This window comes from Zootermopsis nevadensis, unplaced genomic scaffold, assembly GCF_977971745.1.
Source record: "Zootermopsis nevadensis isolate Lab colony 2312 unplaced genomic scaffold, Znev_1.0 Znev_ptg000018l, whole genome shotgun sequence".
Taxonomy (NCBI): Eukaryota; Metazoa; Arthropoda; class Insecta; order Blattodea; family Termopsidae; genus Zootermopsis; species Zootermopsis nevadensis.
The window spans coordinates 5,730,523-5,750,422 of record NW_028259150.1 but is presented as its reverse complement, the minus strand read 5'-3'; the positions used below and the strand labels follow the sequence as shown (position 1 = coordinate 5,750,422).

Sequence of the window (19,900 nt, the reverse complement as noted above, 5' to 3'; positions counted from 1 at the left end):
TGGGGACTTTCCATTGAAGAAACGAAAGCATTCCAAATTAGTTAAATTTGTTTCAACGACTTGGCATAAAATATTGAAATTCTTCGTCTTTGAAGAAAACAAGTATGTCAAATGTGTGGATCGATATAGTGAATTCTATGATTAATTCACGGTCTATTTCCTGGGCTTCGTGATGTCATTCTCATCCACTGATTGTTCTCAAACCTCCATTCCAAGCGAGGTAGCTAAATGTGTAATAGACATGTAATTTATCGTTATAGATTACCGTCCTTTGAAAAAAATAACAATTGACATCCTCATAGAAATTGTGACCATCAGTTGCTGTTGAAGATGTATGAAAACTGCTATTGTAAAGATTACAGTAGTCGGGGCAAATCTGTGCGTTCTACGTTCGTGAGACGTAAGGCGCAAGGCGGATCAAGTGGCAGGACCGTGTTATCCAATAGACACAGTGCCAGGGACCAACGGAAACATTTTTTACCTTTATTTACATAATAAAATATTTAACAAAGAGCTGCCCAAAAGAATTATTAAAGATAATTTTTATCACCAATCCACCCATAAAAATGTTTCCACCAAACAAAACAGAAGTGCTTATGGCTTACGAGGAACTTAATCCAACCTTGTCCTTGAGATGGGAAGGGTAGTAACTAAGGAAACATACAGTGTCATCCTCTTCAACATTATTTCCCAGCAACAGTACTTTGTATCTTGCTGTCTGTCCCTGTGGTGGAAATGTCTTTGGATCATGCAATATATATGTATATGCCCTAGTTTAATTTCTTACAGATGTGTCATATTATTGTACCATTTACACACAATTCCCATTACACAAACTTCCGACATTTTAGTTCATCCAATGAAAACAGGAGAACATATCTTCCTTTCTTGGAAAAAATGTTCCTAATTTTTGGCAAAAAAAGAAATCAGTAAAATTAAATTTATCATACACAAGCATTCGCATATTTGCGAAGAGATACTAACCAATGATGAAACTGATTGGAATGGGAAAAGTGTCCTACTTCAGGGTTCCCATCATACCTAAACAAGATGGACATATTTAAATAAATTCTGTACGTGTGCATATGGGTAAATGATATAAATACTTCTAAAATGTCAGTATAGATCCTATTATTAATACTGTCACCAAACTATTTACAATATAAACAGTGCATTTAAAAGGTAATTATGTAACTGCAACAGAGTTGATTCTAGCAAGAAGAGAAAAGATTACATGCCGGACCTATAATTCATCTTCATATACGTACGAGAGCAGAAGAAGTAGTGTCACTGCCCAGAAGACTAACACTAACACCTTCAGTACTGCGAGAACCTCGTATCTAATTTACTATAACATGTCTGCAGCATAACACAATATCTACTCTTAAATTATTTTGCAGTAACCCCTAACTACGCATTTCCACACTTCCTCCAGGTGAATTCAAGTACTGCTTTAATGCAGGCAATAACCACTTCCCTTCAAATCCCTCCGACACGCAGTTTATGTAGTCATGAAATAATCCATGAACCACAAAAATATTCATAGCAACATACACCAGGAGTGGCATAGGTAATACAAACCAATGGCTAATCAAAAAACTATATTAATATTACTTTTGCATGCATTTTTATTCTCACTTCTGCATATGAATATACAGGTACCTGCTATTCTAGGATTTTACAACTCTTCTATTCTGGCCATGGCTAGTAAATGAAGAAATAGAAATACTGTATGAAAATGGTTAGCAACTATATAACAGAAGCAACTTGTGCTTGTCATTATTCATAGTCTTCTTCAGAATACTGATTAATAGTGACAATGATGAATTGGAAAATTGTATAAATAAAGTTGTCATTGTTTATTTTATGGTATATCTCAATTTGTCTCCAAAATACCAGGAAAACCACAAAGAATCTCCACCAGGGTAGCTCATCTTGGAACCCCCAAAATCAAAGCAGAAATAATAACCATTACACACATATTTAGTCTGCTTAAATTATTACAAACTTTTGTCAAAAGTAATAGTCTGTATTTCTAGAAAAGCATCGGCCAACAGGGAAAATTTAGTCACCAAGAGGCAATGTACACTATTTACAGTTCCATAAATAAATAAATAAAATTATGAGAGACTGAAAAAATTACAACAATTTACTATGGGTAGCAGAAACAATGTTTTATATATAAAAAAAACTGTTATTATGCAGTACTGAAACTTCTTAAAAAACAGACTGAAGTCCGCGATATCTGAACTCTGCATTACAGTCATGACTTATTAATAAAAGAAAATTAGTTACATGTCTGCACATGCATGTAATCAGTGGAAAATTTTGGCAGTCGAGCATGTATTTCATACTTCATGTTCCATGATCCACTAATTACAACACAGCAAACACACAAACAATAAAGGTTACATAACTGATATAATACAAAATAGGATGCAGAACTCTATGTAAAATACCAGAATGCAAGCAACTGTTAACAACCCAAGAATGGCTAACATGAGAGCCCAGGATGTCATGCAGTCCCTCCTCCCCTCAAGCCACAACTAGATGGCTAACAACAACTGGCTGACTAACGATGCATTTAATCTGATCAGTTCTGTTATGTTCCAGTGTATGGAGTACCACAGAAGTAAGTGTTTTAATTTTTTGTTTCCCAAAGAGCCAGCCTAACATGGTTAGCATGCATGTACTAAAACATGCCATTTCATAAAAAAGTAATATTTGTCCAGTGTTACAAATGTGAACTATATTTAGGAATGTTACAACATATTATAAAATGCTGAGTTACACAATATTTATGTTCTTATAACATTACAACAGTTATGGTAGGCATGTAAAATGTCAAATACCACAAAACAGCACAAGACATAACGTTTATATGTTTATTGTCAGAAGTAAGAAAATAAAATACTGAATGTATGCATATATAGCTCAGCATCACATGCACCCCTGTTTAATGGGTGTGAGTGTGTGTGTGTGTGTGGGGGGGGGGGGGGGTTACTTTCAATTTTCCATTCATTTTTAATTATATTAAAATTCAAATCACAAGCATTTTTCAATCAGAATAGTTCACAGTTCAAATTCCTTGTAATTTATTTTCAGGAATTTTCTGTCTCCTTCAAGCTGTTATGGCTCCAGTTGCAACAGTATGTTTGTCAATATGGATTTCTTTATGTCTTGATGATAAATGTGATTCGACGGGAAAAAAAAAAGTGTAGGAACAATGTCTGATGTCAGTGAAATGTACGAGGGTCACTCCAAAAGTAATGCACCATATTTTTTTTAACAAAATCACTTGTGAATGTTTCCGTCTCATTCTCACACATCAGGAACTCGGTAACAGCTCGTTTTTTCTGACGAACGTCAAGGACAGCAGCCATGTTTAACGAATGATACACATGTGCCACTTGCGGGAGAAGGATGAGTTAAGTTTTAATAGAACCGGGACGAATGCATCTCTGTCCTGAGTGAATATCAACACGGTAGAATAAAAGGGGACTTTTGGAGTAACCCTCGTATTAGACACTGGAGACACCAGAAGCCTCTCTCTTGAAAACAGATATCTGGATGGTCAACTAACTACCCTGAGGCTCAAAAGTGGAAAAGTTCTGTCAAGTGAAAGATTAAGTTATTATATACCAAGAAATATATATAAAAAACAGAGTGTTTCACATGAAAAATCCCAGTTCAAAGCTCTGAAATCATCCACAGTGCTGAAACTTAGAGCAAGTTGGGAAGACAAATGAGGTCTGTGCCCACAACAACAGCAGATATTTTTGCCTGTTATGTTTTTATATAACATCTCAGAAAGTTAATATAATGTCCTATACATTTTTATACTAAAATTACATGTTTAGGAAGAATAATATTGTTTCCATATATGTTGATAATGTTTATCCCAGTGTGGCACTAGAAGATGCAAATCAGGCCTAAGTTTCTGGCAGAACAAACTGGTCCTGTATTTCTACATATATGGCTTTTGTTTATAATTCTTCTGTTATAAATTCAGATCATCTACTTTGTAACCATACATCTCACAATTTATTGTGTAGTCATAAAATATTCTGAAAATACATTTCATATTCTTAGAAAGAGATTCTGATTTTAATTTTGTAATAGTCTTCCATAGTTTCATTAAAATATCTCACACCTGACCTCTCTTCCTTACTTGTATGGACATGGCATGAGCATACAAACTCCCAGGCAATATATATTAAGGTGTAATGAAGAAAGGAAATATATCACTTTTATCAATGTTCCACGAATGGGAAGAAACAAATTTGCATGCATAAATACAGGAAGGCAACCTAAGAAACAATGTAACTAGAAGCTGCATTTGGATTCACTGCCATATCAGATCTGCCTGGCTACAATAATATGCAATGAGAAAAAGCAAATTAATAATTATCAAATGCTACCATCATTATGACTTGTAGGTTGTCCCTCTGTAGTAATGCCTGCAAACTTAAATGCAGATAATTCTGATAAAAATGTTAAGATTATCACTGACTATCTGACACCAGTTTTTGAATCAACAGCCTAATAAATCAGATCTGTTTCATAATGAAAAGGTAAAGAATCACTGTTATCACAAAACTCATTTGTCATGAACTCCGTATATCACCACCAAGCAGTGTAGTCCAATCAGCGGACTTCCAAGAAGATGCATCTAAAGAACTTCTTTCATTTAGGGTGTCAGAATCTTTTCTAGAAGTGGGTGGGGATGATGCATCCATTTCTAATTCAAAGTATGGAACCAGAACAGTCTTAACAGATGGAAGTTCAGCTGGAGCTGAACCAAGAAGTGGTGAAACATTTTCCCTCATACTTTCTTTTGTTGTTCTCGCTAATGGGTCAAATTCTGAGCCAAATTCTTTCACTTCCTGGATGTCTGTTGGCATAGAACTGTCTGCCCAGAACGCTATATTAGGCACACTCTGACTGTAAAGTGAAGTGGAATCAGTTATGCCAGGCTTACACTGAAGCTCACTACATGGTGATGATGTTCTTCTCCTAGTCCTGAATCTAATCTTGTCAAGGAACTTATTCTGCCATGAATAACTCATGTTGAGCCCACAACTGTTCTCAATGTACTCATCTGTAATTAAGGGGGCACTAACAGAGTGCTTTAAATTTATGTCATATCCAACTGTTTCAGAATGGGTTAAAGCCAAGATCTGCTGGATTCTCTTCTGGCACAGGTCACAGTACAAAGGTTCATCAAGTTTGGTTTTCAAAACTGGAAATTCAAGGTCTGCAAACTTCACATCAGGGGTACCTAAACTATTATATCTGTTATGCATGGAGTGTTTGTATTCACCACCTGAGGTAATAGAATATGGTTTTTCCTTTTGTGATGTAGGATTATCAAGAGATATAGCAGGTGGTAAGTCAGTCATAGGTTTCCAGCGCACACCTTTCTTTGCTCTTGAATTGCTGCCAGAACTTCCTATTGAGCTATTTCTCTTGACAGGCATCAACTTGGGAAAACTTTTAAATTTCCCAATTAAAGCCCTTCTACGATTAAGACTCAGTTTAGATTCTGTAAGATTAGAAATGGATGAAATGCCAGGCCTCACACTGAGTAAGTTACCACTTAAAAACAATTGATGGTCTGGATGTTCATAGGTTAAAGGTGAATGCTGTCGTGCTTGTGGCAAAGGAGTATCCATTCTTTGCTGAGATCCACCCAGGTCTATGGATATTTCTGACATTCTTAAGCTGTCTGACTTGTAGAGAGTAGATGAGCTGGGCCATTGCGGTAGTACCAATGAAGGTCTCCTTCCTGGTGCACTTTCAGATTGTGTCAATGGCTTTGATCCTTTTGAACGATGTTCCTTTAGTGGTCCACAATTCAAACTAGAATATCAGAGTGACTTTAATCAACAAGAAGCATTTATGAATAAAGCAAGATGGCTACTGCAGGTCTCTATCCCAGAGTTCTTATATATGTAAACATATAACTTGGAAGAATCATATTGATCTACTCAATAAAAAATTGAGCAAGGCTTGCTATATAATTAGAAATATGAAACCATATATGTCCACTTCAGTACTAAAGGCAATTTAGTATGTTTTTTTCATTCCTTAATGAGCTTTGGTATCATCTTCTGGGGAAATTCATCTCATAGTTACACTATTTTTCTCCTTCAGAAAAAGGCAATTAGAACAATGATGGGATGTGGCAATAGAGTCTCGTGTAGAAATATGTTCAAAGAATTAGATATTTTACCGTTGGCATCACAATATATATTTTCTTTATCATTGTTTGTATTACAAAACAAAACTCTTTTTCCATCAAACATTGACTCTCATACTATTGATACTAGACAGAGACAAAATTTGTATCTACCTCAAGCTAATCTAACTATTTATCAGAAAGGAGTTCATTATGCGGGTATAAAGATATTTAATAAATTACCCATAGAGATTAAGAATACCTCAAATAATCTTAAAAAGTTCAAGGTTGCATTAAGACATTTTTTAATTACTCACTCATTTTATACTGTGGATGAGTACCTAATTGGATAACTATTACAATAAAAAATACTAGTTATATTGTTTTGTATTTAGTACGCTGCTTGTCTAGATGTAATTCTTTAATGTATGTATTTTATGCTTTTATACTTGAGTTTGTGACGTGTTCTATATCCACTATTGGATTTCTGGAACTTGTAAATAAATAAAAATAAAATAAATACAAATATATAAACATATATATATATCCACAGAGCAGCTCACTGTGAAGCAATCTTCTTATTGGTGCTGGGAGTAGAAAAATATTGGCTGTTATGTGTGTGGTCATGTAGGGATAAGGTACACTTTAGTGCAGATAATAAATGAAAATCTTATTTCTAAAATGCTGTCTGTAACAAGTAGTAATTTCTGTGACTTCACAGTAATTACTGAAACAGGTGTCCTACAACATTCAAACATATTTCATAACAATGCTAGATATTCTGCAACAAAAGTCAAAAGTTTTCTGTAATTTCTATAAATACACCTACATTTTCAGATCCTAATGCCTACAATTAGTATATATGTTTCTACAAACTGCTGATGCTACATAACCTATGCAATTGAGGAAGTGTCATTAGGTACATAAGATTCCTGAGAAATAAAAACCATACACATCTGTATACAAGGAACATGACAGCAGCTCTCCTACAGCAATCATTCATTCATGAAACAAAGTCTGTAGACTCAATGATGACAATTTTTATCGCCAACAGATGGATAAATTTTTATGCCACCTCTTTGTATCCACACTGGACTAGACTATCCATGTGACAGTCAAGATTTAAAAAAGATGCACCAATAGTAAGAAGGCACAACCTTTGCAGCAAACTTCTCTGTGTATAAAATTTCTAAATCTTTAGGTTACAAGATGGAGACTGAGTCAGCCTACAGTATGACTTACCCTTTCAATGTGTAAAGATCAAATAAAATACAACAATTACAATTCTGAACCAGTGTCACAAAATTTAGAATATCACAATTTTCAGTACAGTAAATACATGTTTGTAACATATTCATGACAGTTTATAAAAGAATTATGTTAGGATAACTTATGCTCTACTGTATCTCCAACTGCAGTCATTTCTAATATCAAAACGTAATTTAATGTACTTTCTAAGTGCTAATCAGTTCATATGTAGGCTGCAGTTACTTCATAAAAATACATATTATTAAATGAAAACAACAGAGTGCCTCACTTTAAAAGTCTAATGCAAACAGATTCTCCAAAAATGAAATAACTGTAGAATGCTATACAAGGATATCACTCTCTCCCAGAAAGATAGGGTTATCATAAATTGTAACATGAATATGAATGACTGTAGCATATTATACAGCACTATTCAAGTGATATGTTACATGATAAAGCACGATCAAAACATGAGACTTTCAGTGTATAAGGTTAGGATGCCTTGTTTATTCAACATACAATGAAAATATAAAAAATTACTCACCTCAATTCTGATTCCTTGATTTCATTATGCTGTGCCACACCCTCTTCCAAATGGCGGACAGACATGCAGTCAGCCTGCATGTTCTCAGCACATCTGAGGACATTCTGACTAGACTGGAGTTGATTCCTATTTACAATGAGATAAAATGTGTAATGTTTACATTGCCCTAATATAAATACTCACCAAACACTCATTTAATGCACTGTTAACATTTTATTTTCAACTATACTACTATGATAAATGCAAAGTTGATAAATATTACAAAAGAATGAATGAAGGATTATCTGATAATTCAGATGCTCCAGATGGATGGCATACTTGATTATCATGTTCAGAAGGGGTAATGGAAGATGGAAAAGATACCTGCAACTGTTCATACACAGGACTGGCAGGTGACAGACATAGAAAACAGAGAGAATCTTATGTGCAAAGGTACAAGGACTGAAGATTCTACTGGGTTGGTTAGATGGATGGGAGGGGTAATGGTAGATAATCTTACCACCAGATACCTGCAGCTGCTGTAGCAGTAGCACCAACTGTAGCAACTTTAAGATTGTGTACTGAGCTGACAGGTGTTGTCCTTGTCTCATCTTCCTCTATAATCTCTGGTAAGTACATGGCATGCTTCCCTTCTGGAACTCTGTAAAATACCAATACAACTAAATCAATATCCATTGGCTTGTTGGTTCTAATGTTATGAATACTTGCCTAAAGTAGGTCAAAGTATTAAATTTTATACAGAAACACATTCACTAACACATATTGAGCTTGCCTCTCATGGTACCACAGAAGGATCACTTATATCTTACGTAGTCAATGAAATACTTCATCCTTCCTTAACCAAATGTTATCCAATTGCCATAACAGTTTCACAAATCATAGTACAAGTTTTGAGGAAATGAAATATGTGTCTATTTATAATATATATTTGGTGGAAGCATTTATTTCTCCAAACACATTTCTGTCAGTCCTTTCTATCAATGGCCTCTTGGCAAACAAGTTTAAATTAGCATTTAGAAGGTCAAACACTGAATGTGTCAACAATAACAATGATGATGATGATGATGATAAACCTCAAATCTCTTGAGGTCAGTAAAAGTGAAGTCTGAATATCTGAAACCAAGCAACTTCAAAAGCACAGAATGAGCACACCAGTCATAAAAGAATAGAGACATACAAGTCACTACATTAAGAACTCCAACAGCTAAGCAGCTGATAGTTATTCAACTAAAATTAAAAATTAAATTAAATCCGTGGCGTAACAGCTCCAGAGAACCAAAGCCGACTAGCTGGCTGCTGGCCTCACGTTCATGTGCCTCAGCTGAGGTGAACGATCATACAACCAGATACAGAGTGACGTGTGGTTAGCACGACGAACCCCTAGCCTTTGCTAGCTTTCCTGACCGGATTACGCTACTCATTGTAGCTCCCCAATTTCCTCACGATGCTGGGTTGGCACCGGTCCCATACACTGGTCGAAAGCTCATGAGAAAATTTCTTCTCCCCTGAGACTCGAACCAGCGTGCATTCCATATCACCAGTCCGAAGCATGATGCCTCAGACCGCGCAGCTATGGCGCGGGACGATAGTTATTCAACTAGTCAAGAAATTCTCTACCCTTACAGTACCTTAAAGTTACATTACCATTTTCATAAAACCTTCCTCCATCCACAAAAGAGCAAATTCAATTCAGTTCACATTCTTGTAAATAATTCTCTCCAGTTAGTTCTGGGGTGTAAGAATGTGGCCAATAACTCTTTTCCACACACAAAAAAAAGAACAATAAGAAAAAATAAAAAGGAAGATGACATAAAACATCCTTCAACAAGCTAAAATTGTAATTTCAATATATTTTTTTCTTGCACCATTAGCATCTTTTGTGGAGATTTTAACTAAAATTGGCAGTAATCACCATGGTGTGAGTAGAGAGCAACATAATACACTTCCAATTTATATCTCAATGACTGATTTATCATTTCACGGATTATTTAATGATACAAAGGATGAGTGTATAGAATCTGAATAATATTATAATGGAACAAGTAAACACATAACTTGGTTGTAAGATTTAATATATTAAAATACAGATTAAAAATTACTAAATTTTTTCAGATTCTGAGACTTCTAAACAATACCATACCTAGTTCAAAAAGCATCAAGACTAAAGCTGAACAAAACATTGGCACTTCCAACACTGCTTTATGGCAGCGAAATTTGGATAATAAGAAAAGGGGATAAAAATAGACTACATGTTTCAGAGAAGAAATTTTTGTGACAAATAACAGGATACATTCTTCAACCACAAACAAATTTAATTTTAGATTAACTCAAAATGGATTCCTTGGTAGAGAAAATTTACAGATATGGAAGTAAGTAGCTTCAACATGCCCACCAAATGGAAAAAAGAGAGAGAGAGAGAAATATAATGACTAGATGCACTCTGAAGAGACTACTGGACAACGTATTATTTGCAATTCTGCAATTTTCATTTCTATTTACAGAAAGTTCAAACCTAATGTTGCAAAATCTAATAAACAGCACATAATTATGATAATGATTATCAACTATTTTCCAACCATGTTTTGTTGAACACACCACATAGAAAAAGTTTCTGTGTTAGAAATCTTAATGAGATCTATATTTTACATCATGTATGCACTTTTGGTAAAATTATCCGCTTTTGAGTAAATTTATGAAGTCTGATAATGTTAAGTAGGAGTTGTATATGACTTGCCTGAAAACTTTTAATGCAGACTCATAACAAATTTTACCAAAATACGTACATTACGTATTTTTTTATGAAAAATGTAGAGACAGACAGACATGACCATTTTTATGGGATAATTTTATGTACTTCAAACAAAGAACATGGTGCAAACTTCAGTTCATGTCTATTGAAACTGTTCAATATGTAAATGCTGATTTACTTACTGCATGTCATGTACAGAGCCACGGTATGTCTTCTTTTTATAAGCAACAGATGCCTCGGTGTATGGTAGCTTCAGATTAATGTCATCAAAATATTTATCCTTCACAAGGGGAGGTGAACGTGCCATGAGAGTGTCTACTCCTAAATATGATACCTGAAAAAAGTAAGCATGTACACAGACTAACAACAATTACTTGTTCAACCACATAAATGGATATTTACCACAGATGTTCCAAAGAGATAATCACCACTGTCAGATTTTAAATTTATTAAAAAAAGAAGCTGAAAGAGGAAGAGACATTCAAGTTCTTTCAATAGCGGCAGAAATGGCTAACGACAATATGAAAACTGTCATTCAAAAAACTGTTTTGCTGTTCAAACACTTCAGTAATGAATGAACACTAAAAATAATACTTCTAACTTACAAAATTTCCATATTCCACAAACAACTTCTAATGGTGAGATTAAGAATTCAAGGATCTTTATCTCCATGCCTCTATGCTCCTTTACGACATGCTGCTTCCACGCAGGAACAACTTCATGGTATTAAAATATAAACTACAAAAACAATTATACACCAATATAACAAAGCAAATCATACTGAAGTTTAAACTTCATTGAGTGATAATCTAGGAACATACTTACTAGCTGATGGTCTCATAACTACATATGGATGTCATGTATGAGTTGTCAGTATTTTAGGAAGGTAATATACCCCTTGCACACTAGAATACAACAGGTCAAGCAAAGTGTCGTGTTTTTTAATTATATTTTTTGCATTCTGAACTGTGCAATACATATTGAGTTAATGGGAATTAGCAGCTAAGGAAGAGGTTAATAATTTTGAAATGATGTATGTAAAACAACACAAGTTAATTACTGCCAAGTAGTCACAGAGGAAAGTATGTAAAACAGACACCAACTGACTAGTATGGGGAACTGGCAGGACAACATAACAAATGGGCATTCACTACCATGACAATATGCTATGTAACATTAGATGTCAATGGTGTCCTGAAAGTAAACTGGTTCTCTGAAATGCAACACACACAGAAGGTATGCAATTCATGTAAGCTGTAAGAAGATACTTTATTTTTAAAGTGCTTGGCATTCTTGTGGTAGAGATAATCTGCCTATATTAAAATAATATTCCCTTGCAATAGTCAGTTTTACAACCTGAAATGATTAATGTTTATATCATATTAAGAAAAAATACTCACCTTAGTGTGACGATCTATGAGCCAGTTGAGTTCAAAGTCTTCATCATCATCTCCAAATGGGTTTATCAACTGCTCTGCCACCTGTACCAAAGGATAATAAATAGAGTCCATTTACTTTATTAAACAAGAATTTCAGATGAGAACTGACTAATGGCTAATGAACACTTTCCTAATCAGTTAAAAAAATTCCAGTATTTCTGCTGATTTATTTTTTCCTGTCTACCTTTCATTTATCAGTTTCATACCCTTATCTCCTTCCCTCTTTTTTGCTATACTTTCTCACTCCTTTCATTTGACCTTGTCCTATAATCATTTTTCTCACCACTTCTTCCTTTCTTTTATTCCTTTCACACCATCATCTCTGTCCCTTCAAAACTTGGTGTTACAGAATAACAACAGAGAAAATATAAGCTGTGTTACATTATCTGAACATTTTTGATAAAGTGCACATTTAAATAGAGCACAAGCAATCATGAAACAGACACGAAACCTTTAGTAGTCCCATATAAAAGAAGAATTGTAATATTGTGAATACAGGCACATATATATCCACTTCCATCTGGTAGCTTTTGCTCCTTTCTTCAACATACTGTCGACCAACTAAAGCAGCCAAGAAAAATGAGTATGTTGCTATGGTCACCACCTGAAACAGATACTCAGTGATAATACTGCAAAACCATTTTTAGCAAAATGTCTAATGTTATACACAACACAGCATTTTATATATATCAGAAGTATGATACAGTACCTGGGTATACACCAGAGGAAGGCTAACCCAATCATAACTCCACAGCAACCCACATTTGGACCGGAACTCATTAAACTCCTGAAAGAATCAGAACAAAATTGAAATATGGCAGAAGTGAATAAATGAATAGGTGAAAGCAACAAAGGAACACAGAGAGAGAGAAAAAAGAGAGGACAGAAGACAAAACATATACAACTCAGTACAGCACACAACAGAAGTGTTTTATTTCCTGTGCTGTTCAATAGGGCAATAGATAAAATATTAAGGAGTGTAAAGACACAAGACAGTGAAATACCAAAAATTATGGTATGCAATGATGACATAGTTATGTGGAAACTGAATGAAAGCACCAGAGAGAAGAAATTAAAAAGTATTGTTACAGTGTGGATATTTGGGATTAAATATGTGGTTATGAAGATACTCTTAAAGAGAAGGGGCACAGAAAATGTCAAACATACTAATCATGAAACAAAAAAATGAAAGTGTTAAGTACTTAGGAAGTAAAATACTGATAAATGAAAATGTTAAAGAAGAAATTACAGAAAAAATAAACAATGAGGGACTTACTCAGGAAATGGAAAAAGCCTAAGAAGGGGAAGATATACTTATTATTTAAAAGTACTGCATGCCCACATTAACATATGGAGCAGAAACTTGGGCATAGACCAAGACAGATATTAGTACATTAATGGCAGCAGAGATGAGATTTTTAAGAAGTATAGACAGAAATAGCAAAGATATATAAAAACAATAATGAAGAGGATCTAAAGTTAACATCTTTTAAGACAAATTGACAAATAACAGAAACGTTACTATGGACACATTTCAAGAATGAAAGAAGACAGAAAACCAAAGAAGGCTTTTAATATGGAAGTAAGAGCAAAAATCCCAAGAGTGAGATCAAGATCAAGATGAGAACAACAGGTTAGGAAAGATGTCACACAGAAGGAAGGAAGGCCATGGAAATAAATTAAAGGAGAACAAATTGTGGGAAGTCAGAGGCAGACTGAGAAGTTTAGTTGTCAGACAACTCACTTAAAGTAGACACATCATAGGTAAAAAACGATATAACATGAATTTCTAACTTGTAGCTTGGATGTAAACACATCAATATAAGTGGACAGATTTGGACCAAGACGATACTGAAGAGCAACAAAAAATTATCAACATATGTCTAGTGTAACATTTAAGAATACGTGTTAATACTGCACTGGACACATAAAAACAAATAATGCAAAGATCATGGGAAATGGACTGGAAGAATGTTTATTTATTTTCATATATATGTGGTATACATAACGGGGGCCCGCAGTGGCCGCGCGGTCTGAGGCGTGGGCCTTGTGCTGCTTGGTCGCTGGGAACATGGGTTCGAATCCCACTCAAGCCATGGATGTTTGTCCGCGTTTTTCTGTGTTGTGCTGTCCTGTGTACAGGTAGAGGCCTTGTGATGGGCCGATCCCTCGTCCAAGGAGTCCTATCAAATTTCTATAGATCGAGCCAACGAAAAATTGAGACCCACAGTGCTCAGGCACTTGAAGAACAGGTCGTTCCCAGTATCCCCCAGGTATATTTAACAAAGCACCTAACATTTAACACAGTAATCAAACCACAAGGATAATTAACACGGACAGATAATGTAGTGCATATGGTAGTAATGAGAAATACAAAATTTTTGTCAGAAAAAGCTTAGGAGAAGAGGTTTCTTGGTAGAACTAGACATTAATGGGAAAATAATATTAAAATATATATTAAGAAACAGGGTTTGAAGATGTAAACTGGATTTAACTTGCTCAGGATAGGGTCCAGTAACAGGTTTTTGTGATCATAGTAATGACGCTTTCGGTTCCATAAACACAGGGAATTTCATGGTAAAGTACATAATTATCAACTTATCAAGGAAGACAGTGCACCATGAGAGTGAGTGAGTGGACAAGGATATTTCACAGCATTGAAGTGAAGGTAAAATACCTCCATAATAATCTGCAATCCATGTGAATCTGAAATGCGACTTCCCTTCTTGGTTTCTTTCAACAGGTTGATGAACCATGTGCAGGGGATCCAATATGTATTGAACTCAACACTGGGGACAGACTGGTACATCTCAAGTTCTACTGATGTCATGAAACCTGTCAATATCATTAAACACTTAATATTATTCTTGTAAAAAGTGACCTTTTATTGTTCAGAAGACTTCATTAAAATATAGGGTGCGGCAGAGGAAACGCATGTTTTTCGAATGGCTAGTACTCGGCAAGGAGGAGGGTGGGGGATTTCAGCCCCTTGCTAGTAGACAGCTTAGACGATGCAGTTTCAGTAGCCTTGGCACCGTGGACCTACGAGCATTGGGTGTTTGTCGTTGAAAATTATATCAAAAGTTGTGAATCCGTAATTGCCGTTTAGCTCCTTTTCCGTAACAGTTCATCCCTGATCGTAACACGATACTCAGGTGGGTTGATGCGCTTAGGACAACAGGGTCTGTGATGAAGAGGAAACCACCTGGCTTTCCCGCGTCTGTGCGTACCCCTGAAAACGTTGAGAGAGTGAGATTGGCAGTTCTCAGAAGCCCGAGGAGCGCTATGTCGAAATGCTCAACAATTTCCTGCTTCCAGAACTGCGCAGACGAAGGGTAAATATGCGGCAAATGTGGTACCAACAGGATGGTGCCACAGCACACACGGCGAGAGCATCGATGCAGGTGGTTCGTGGCATGTTTCGCCAACAAGTCATCTCCCGTTTCGGTGATATCCCTTGGCCGCCTCACTTCCCTGACCTGTCCGTATGTGACTATTTTTTGTGGGGTTACCTCAAATCAACGGTCTACAGAAACAAACCAAGTAACATCCAGGAACTGAACGATTCCATTCGCCAGGATATCGCTACTGTGGGGAAGAGCAATGCAGAATTTCGAGGAGAGGCTGCAAGAGTGCGTACAGACGGAAGGGCGTCACTTGACGGACGTTATTTTTCGGAAGTAATTCAAAAATGTTCAACAAAAACTGCATTGTAAAACCTTTCTTTCTGTGTAATTAAAATTTTTAACTTGAAAATCAACTGAGTTATTGTTATTTGAAAAACATGCGTGTCCTCTGCCGCACCCTACATAAGCATCTTTTATAGATTAAAAAAATTGAAAAGGTACACTCCATACCAGAGTGAACCTTGGCATTCTGAATGCTCATAGCCATTCTAAACAACTTTGAAAAGACGTTAAAACACATTTAAGTACATTGCAATCCAATTTACATAGTTTCTAATATTATTACCACTAAAAGCACATAAACATAAGTTGTTTATTAGAAAGTGGCTGTTGAGAAGATAACATACGTTCAAATAGAGATCTGAGGTTCTCACAGTGGTGAAAATATTGATGTTGGTTTTCCGGGTTGTAACAATGTGTGGACTTGTAGGCAATACATGAACATGCTAGAAAGATGCCACATTTATAAAAATAGAATAACCTATGGCAATATCCCAAATGACACATATGCCGAAAATGGGAACCCCATTTTTTAAATCATCCGCAACTGTAAAAGAAATAGCTGGCAGCATTCACATATGCACCCTACCATCCGCATACTCACTCAGCAAACAGTTCACCGCAAGATTGCTATACCTCAAAACCACACTCACGTAAGTACTCATTGTTTTTATTCTGCTTTACTTAAGTACATGCACAAAAACACAATTTAAACTATAATTACACCCCCATTCCAGCCTACCTTAGCAACATAATGTCATGCCTCCTCTCAACTTCATACAATCTCCAGGAATAAACCACAAGCAATCTACTTGAAGCATATAAAATAAAATTAATTCCAACATACAACGTCATTGTAACTTACAACATATTCAAGATAACTATAAAAAAATCTCATGTAACAAATGGGCCCATTTTGTAATGACAGTACCATTCCACAAAATTCTAAACTTACATTACTTTTAGCTGTCATATTAACTCAGCCTCAAACATAAGCCATCTTGCAACATTAATTTTAATTCAGTTTTAACACCTAGTTGGCACACTACACAGAGACTGGTCTGAAGATGGTATGATCATACTGAAAATTGTCACCAGAATAAAGAACAAACAATTTTAAGGATAAAGTGTGTCAAATGTCTTAATTACTACATAATACTGTAGGTAGATACCAATGTTTTGAAGAAACATATTGTCTCCATCTTCAGGACTCAGTGTTAGTATCTACAAGTACACATGGCATTACAACCCAGAACATCAACATCAAAATTTCAAGTAGAAGACTCAAACATGTGGCACACTGAATAAGAAGCATAAATGCTAATCACTGAATCACTTTGTTCAGTAGCCTATATTCAACCATCTCTCTAACTTTAGACTTTTCACATACTGTATTTACAACAAATGAATAAATGCAAATGACACCAAGCAAATCCACATGTAAAAAAAGTACAACAGTGTAAATACATATGGGGCTCTGAATCATAGACTGTAAATGTAAAATCCTAATTAATACACATAAAAATATTTTTTCTTAACTGCCAGTTCTAATATGCATGACTGACACACTTCTTTAAGCAGTCTGTTTTTGGCATTACTACAAGGACTGCTAATATATCATATAAATCTATGTTGTAGAGTAAGATTTGTGAGTTTGGATTAATTTTCCCACCTGCCTGCATACTGTATGTACCTGCCTCTACGAGGTGATCAAGTGTAGGGAAGCGACGCTTGACAGCAGAACTGATAGAGCGTAGCACTAGTATAAGGGTTAAGTTCAAGTAGCGCATCAGTGTGCGACGAACCATCCGACCATACTCATCATTCCCAGGTATATATAATGCAATTGAATGCATGATCCTGTAAAAATAAACATAATAAAAATCTATTACTAATATAATTCAAGGATACAGAAACTGCTGATATACGAGGTGCGATCGGAAAGTTTATAGACTGCGCCTATAAAAACCCGTACACTTATCTCAGGTATTAAATTCATCCATCACCCTCGAAGTAGTTCCCCTGGGAGTGAACACAACGATCCCAGCGCCGCTGCCAAGCCTGGAAGCATCCCTGGAAATCTTTCTTTGTCAGCCTGTCAAGCACCATCTGCGATTCTGCCTGAATCTCTTCTATCGTCTCAAATCTCCTTCCCTTTAGCTGAATTTTCATCTTTGGGAAGAGGAAGAAGTCACACAGCGAATAAGGAGGGTGCGGGATGACGGCCATGGTGTTTGAGGCCAAAACTGCCGAACTTTGAGGGCGGTGTGCGCTGGCGCGTTGTCATGATGCGTCGCATGTGGAGTTCTTCCTTTAGAATCAGCTGATAGGTCCCATAGCCTATCCCAACAATGTCGCACAAGTCGTTGATGGTACGACGTCGATCTTCGTGAATGGCCTGCCGAATCTTCGTAACATTTTCGGGCGTTGTGCTCGAAGATGGTCGTCCAGAACGCTCGTCATCATCGACAGAGGTTCGACCATTTTTAAAACGTGAATGCCACACAAAAGTTTGTGCACGACCCATTGCGGACTCCCCAAATGCTTGCTTTAGCATTTCATAGGTTTCCGTAGCCGTTTTGGCGAGTCTTTGGCAAAATTTTATGCACACGCCATTCCGAAATCGCAGGAGGGTCGGTGTAATGCACTACCAAAACGTCCGTAACTAAGAAACAAATGCTAATTCGATGATGCCGGCTGGCACACTGATTCACTATGAATGTAGGCCGCACCCCCTAGCGGCAGAAGCTCGTACTACATCCGGTTCGCCCTCTATTGACACAGTCTTGAAACTTTCCGATCGCACCTCGTACTTCTAGCTAATCAAGGGAAAAATACTTTCACCAAGTTTCCAAGCAAAACCTGTAAAGCAAGCTTATGTGTAATTCACCAGTTGAATCTTAGATCCCAAGTCCCATGTTGCTTTAACTCCTGTGAGTGCACCTAATCTATGTTATAAACAGACATCACTCAGTTGTGTCACAGTCATGCCCGATAACTCCCGAAACTGAAACCATTTAATACATTGGCGTTTATGAGAGTCACCAATCAGTCCACCACTTGTGAATAGATTTCAGTACTGAGAGAGGCACTGGTGGGTCACAGGACTGTATCATTTATTGGAAGCTAGGTCTTCATGGACTGAAATAATGTATTTCTAATATCACAACTGGGACAGAAAATACATCACATTTGTAAGTGTCATGCAGTTAATTCAGTAAGAGTTCTGGATTCTTTTTACCAGAGCAAGATGACGGTCACCAGTGGGTCGAGGTACAAAATTTATGATAGAAAAATATCAACTGAGAGTCAATGTGTTAAACCATCAGTAATGTAATAGCAGTGCTCTGAAGGAAGCTTTTGGAAACAGAATTATTAGTTGTTTGTGCCCAGCACACTTCCCTAACTTCAACCCTTTTGTGACTCTTTATTTGTTGGCAACCATATAGCCAAAAGTTGAAACATCAAATCCCCACACACAAGAATTAGTGCAGGACAATATCTGAAGGGAAGTTCTGTCTATTTCCTACAAACAACTTCAGCATGTTAAAGTAAACATTTTACAGAGGTGCCAGGAATGAACATTTAACAATGGATAGCATTTCCAGCATCTGCTGTAACTAGGGCAAGTTTTATTTTCAATGTTTTTAAGCTGTAGATCTGTCAGTTCCAGCAGCAGTTCAGATGTCTGCAGGCTGACATGATGGTGAAGTGTCCAACACTTTTCTCTGAAAGGGTTAGCAATCAGCAGCTGAGTACTCAAGAATAATCTCACTGTGCAAAAGCATACATGTTTCTCTTTTATAATTCTTGACAAGAATGATAAATCCTCACATCATACAGAAAATTAATACCGAGTATAATATAATTACAGAACCATTACCACACCTGACAGATGAAGATAATACAAATGACATCATGTCCAATGTAACATGAAAATAACAAGTTCATTGCGTGGTTAATGCCTTAAATATTCTAACATGAAACACCGCAAGATATTTATTTAAAATAAATGTAGAAAAGAAAATTCCAATAATTTCTGTCCTATCAACT

General features: G+C 36.1%; 1 protein-coding gene and 1 long non-coding RNA gene across 11 annotated transcripts in view; one reads left to right on the top strand and one right to left on the bottom strand.

Moving 5' to 3' along the window:
- The first annotated feature begins 22 nt into the window (after window positions 1–22).
- Window positions 23–3,286, top strand: LOC147873420 (uncharacterized). Its single transcript, XR_015535757.1, has 2 exons — window positions 23–102; window positions 261–3,286. It is a non-coding gene; the product is annotated as an uncharacterized LOC147873420 (long non-coding RNA).
- The window catches only part of LOC110837401 (uncharacterized), a 30,216-nt gene continuing 11,926 nt past the window's right edge, over window positions 1,611–19,900 (bottom strand). For 7 of the 10 annotated variants that reach the window (XM_087351195.1, XM_087351196.1, XM_087351199.1 and 4 more), the window contains exons 3-11: window positions 17,520–17,707; window positions 14,839–14,996; window positions 12,871–12,948; window positions 12,613–12,765; window positions 12,123–12,203; window positions 10,905–11,056; window positions 8,473–8,613; window positions 7,974–8,099; window positions 1,611–5,862 (exon numbers count right to left, since the gene is read on the bottom strand). In XM_087351195.1, coding sequence (XP_087207321.1) covers window positions 4,608–5,862; window positions 7,974–8,099; window positions 8,473–8,613; window positions 10,905–11,056; window positions 12,123–12,203; window positions 12,613–12,765; window positions 12,871–12,948; window positions 14,839–14,996; window positions 17,520–17,707 — 2,332 coding nt within the window. In that variant the 3' untranslated portion in view covers window positions 1,611–4,607. Of the gene's footprint in view, window positions 5,863–7,973; window positions 8,100–8,472; window positions 8,614–10,904; window positions 11,057–12,122; window positions 12,204–12,612; window positions 12,766–12,870; window positions 12,949–14,838; window positions 14,997–16,589; window positions 17,473–17,519; window positions 17,708–19,900 lie in introns of those variants that run through there. The other 3 variants (XM_022079491.2, XM_087351201.1, XM_087351202.1) reach the window with 3 other exon arrangements.